The 2760-nt window shown below is 56.0% G+C and overlaps 1 protein-coding gene across 1 annotated transcript in view; it reads right to left on the bottom strand.

Annotated features, from left to right (window-relative positions):
* Positions 1-2376: 2376 nt before the first annotated feature.
* Positions 2377-2760, bottom strand: part of LOC104124044 (glutamine synthetase) — a 6356-nt gene continuing 5972 nt past the window's right edge. The window contains exon 7 of the mRNA XM_035891909.1: positions 2377-2728. Coding sequence (XP_035747802.1) covers positions 2595-2728 — 134 coding nt within the window. The 3' untranslated portion in view covers positions 2377-2594. The remainder of the gene's footprint in view (positions 2729-2760) is intronic.

Genomic DNA, 2760 nt, shown 5'->3' with positions numbered 1-2760 from the left:
GCCCGCCCCCCCTGCAGCCCCCATGAGCCGTGGGTGCCACCTGGGGTCCCGGCACCGCTTCCATCCATCGCCATTGGGCACAGAGCGCTGGGCAATGCTGAGTGTATCTCCTCCTGGTACTGGCCAACCCTTGGGTGGGGACAGGGATGTCACCCCCCACAGCCTCATGGCTTCGCCGGCTGAACCCAACAACCTACCTTCGACAGAAGCAGGCACACCAAAGTAACAACAAAAGCTCGTGTGGGAACTTGCTGGTGTCCTTGTTTCCCCCATGCTGCAGGCCCTGTGGGTGGGAATCACTCCTGCTTTAGCAAAAAAAAACAACCAACAAACCTGGCATATGGTTTCTGTCCCCTTTTGACCTCAAAAAGTACAAGCAAGAAGATCTGTGTTTTGGCAAAGGACAGCATGAAAGCATCTAAGCACACAGCAGCTCCAGTCATGTGGGGACCACCAGGCAGCATCCCCAGCGAACAGTGGCCAGGGCTGATCCTGTTTCAGGGAAAAGCCCCACCTGTGGCTTTGGGCAAGTCCCTGGATCTCCCCTGGAGCTTCACAGTCCTCCGCAGAAGAGCAGGATCCTCTACCAGAGGGGAATCACAGGGCGAGACCCAGGAACAGTTACAAAGTGTTTGGATGTACCACGGTGCTCTATCCGGCCAAAGATGTTTGCGTGTTGGCAGTGTGATTCACACAATTCCCCAAATTTAGCAAGGGCTGTACAGCACAGTATGATGAAAGCTGAAGTACTTTAAGCCACTGGTATAGTCACAGAAACAAACATCAGTCTTCCTGCTCCAGATTTAGTTCTTTATTGATTTTCCAGCTGCATCCAGCAGTCGCTGTCCCAGTGTTCAAATTACCCATTAAAGGCATCATGGAAACAAGAGGAAAACAAGACAGCATTGTGGTTTTGATGAAAAACTTAAACATCCCAAACAGCAATTTCTGGAAGGGAATTTGTCCTTCTTAGGGTGGGGACTGGGTTACATTTATTCTTGAACAGCTCAGAGAGGCTGAGGGCTCCCAGCGGCTTGTGGCCCAGGGCATGGCCACCTCCCCGGCTACCACTGCCCTCGCTCCCCACTCCGCCAGCACGGCCTGCAGGAGGGACCTGGGCTTCTCCATTTTGGCTCGTGGCCTGCATCGGATTCAGAGATAAACATGAAACCAGTTTTGAAATCCCCAAGACTGCACTGGAGCGGACACGATGTCCCCTGTCTGTTCATGCTGCCGCTTCTCCTCGCCTACAGGCAACCCCCCCCCACCCGGTGGTGACTGCAGCTGGGTCGAAATCCTGCAGCTCTGTCCCAGGGACCTGCCTACCTGTTCCAGGTGTCCCAGGGACCAGCAAGCTGTCCCCTGTGCTCGCATCTGACTCCTCCCCGCAGTTGCAGCATGGAAGGACCCCAAGGGTCTGGCTGTTAGAGATACTGCGCAGCGCGTGGAGGGCGTGCGGGGGGGGGGGGGGGGGGGGTTGCTCCATGAATCAAATCTATGCCCCCCTCCTTGTAAGGAGACTCCAACCCAAGCAGCTGCACCTTGTCCCTGCGGTTCCCCAGGGCATTGCCCTCGGGGTGCAGCAGGGGGATGTCCCCCAGCTCCTCTCCCTCACCCAAAGGTGTCCCTGGAGGGGAGGGCTGCTGCTCCCTGTGCCCAGGGCCAGGCCAGCTTTGCTGACTCAGCAGTGCACGCCCTGTGTAAATGCCCGCCAGCTGCTGCTCCGGCCGCTGTTTGCTCAGGCTGTGTCGTTCTGTTTGCCTTTCAGGGGATCACGATGGAGGGAGATGGCCTTTCGGCCACCAGCAACCTCACCCAAAGGTGTCCCTGGAGGGGAGGGCTGCTGCTCCCTGTGCCCAGGGCCAGGCCAGCTTTGCTGACTCAGCAGTGCACGCCCTGTGTAAATGCCCGCCAGCTGCTGCTCCGGCCGCTGTTTGCTCAGGCTGTGTCGTTCTGTTTGCCTTTCAGGGGATCACGATGGAGGGAGATGGCCTTTCGGCCACCAGCAAATGGGGCAAGGCAGCTCCAGCCCCCTGCCCCAAGGATCCTCCAGCATCTCTGCTCCTCCGGCCCCTGCCCAGAGCCGGTGCAAGCTGCCCAGTGGCTGCAACCCATCAGCAAGACCCACATTAAATCCTCCATGGATCCCTAGGAGCTACAGAAAAATGCACCCCCCGCAGCAATACCCAGCTGCCATGCAGCCAGGAAAAGTATTTATTATAATTTCCTTGCAACAGAGATAAGGAAAAAAAGCACCCACCCTCCCCAGGTGCAAACAGCAGCAGCTGCAGCTTCCATGTAGGGATCTATGTACATCACAGTGTAAAGTCCATCGGAAAAAAATTCAATCCAAATTTAAAAAAAACCTCCCCACATACAACCTAAAACCAGGAACCAGAAAAAAGGTCATTGAGAAAATAGGTCAGGCCCCTGCCTCCTACTATAAAATATATATATATTTCTAAAATGACGTTTCACAAAACCAGAAGCAAGGTTCCTAAAGGGTCTGAGCTTGCAGCCGAGGACACCACATGGGCACAAATCCCACACGAGAAGCTAGTGTAGAAATGAAAACCTCCACCCACCCCACGGCCTTAGTGGTCAGCATAGTCCTTGGTCTCCACCCCGGTCTCATTGAGCACTGTCGTCCTCATGATGGCCTCGGTGACCGCGTAGGGGTCACAGTTGGCTGCCGGCCGCCGATCCTCGAAATAGCCGTAGCCGTCTTTGCCGACCCGGCGGGGGATGCGGATGGGGGGG

The sequence above is a fragment of the Egretta garzetta genome, unplaced genomic scaffold (genome assembly GCF_000687185.1).
Source record: "Egretta garzetta isolate BGI_Z169 unplaced genomic scaffold, ASM68718v1 scaffold143, whole genome shotgun sequence".
NCBI classification, from domain to species: domain Eukaryota; kingdom Metazoa; phylum Chordata; class Aves; order Pelecaniformes; family Ardeidae; genus Egretta; species Egretta garzetta.
The sequence above is the reverse complement of the archived record's forward strand: the minus strand, read 5'-3'. Positions and strand labels throughout refer to the sequence as shown.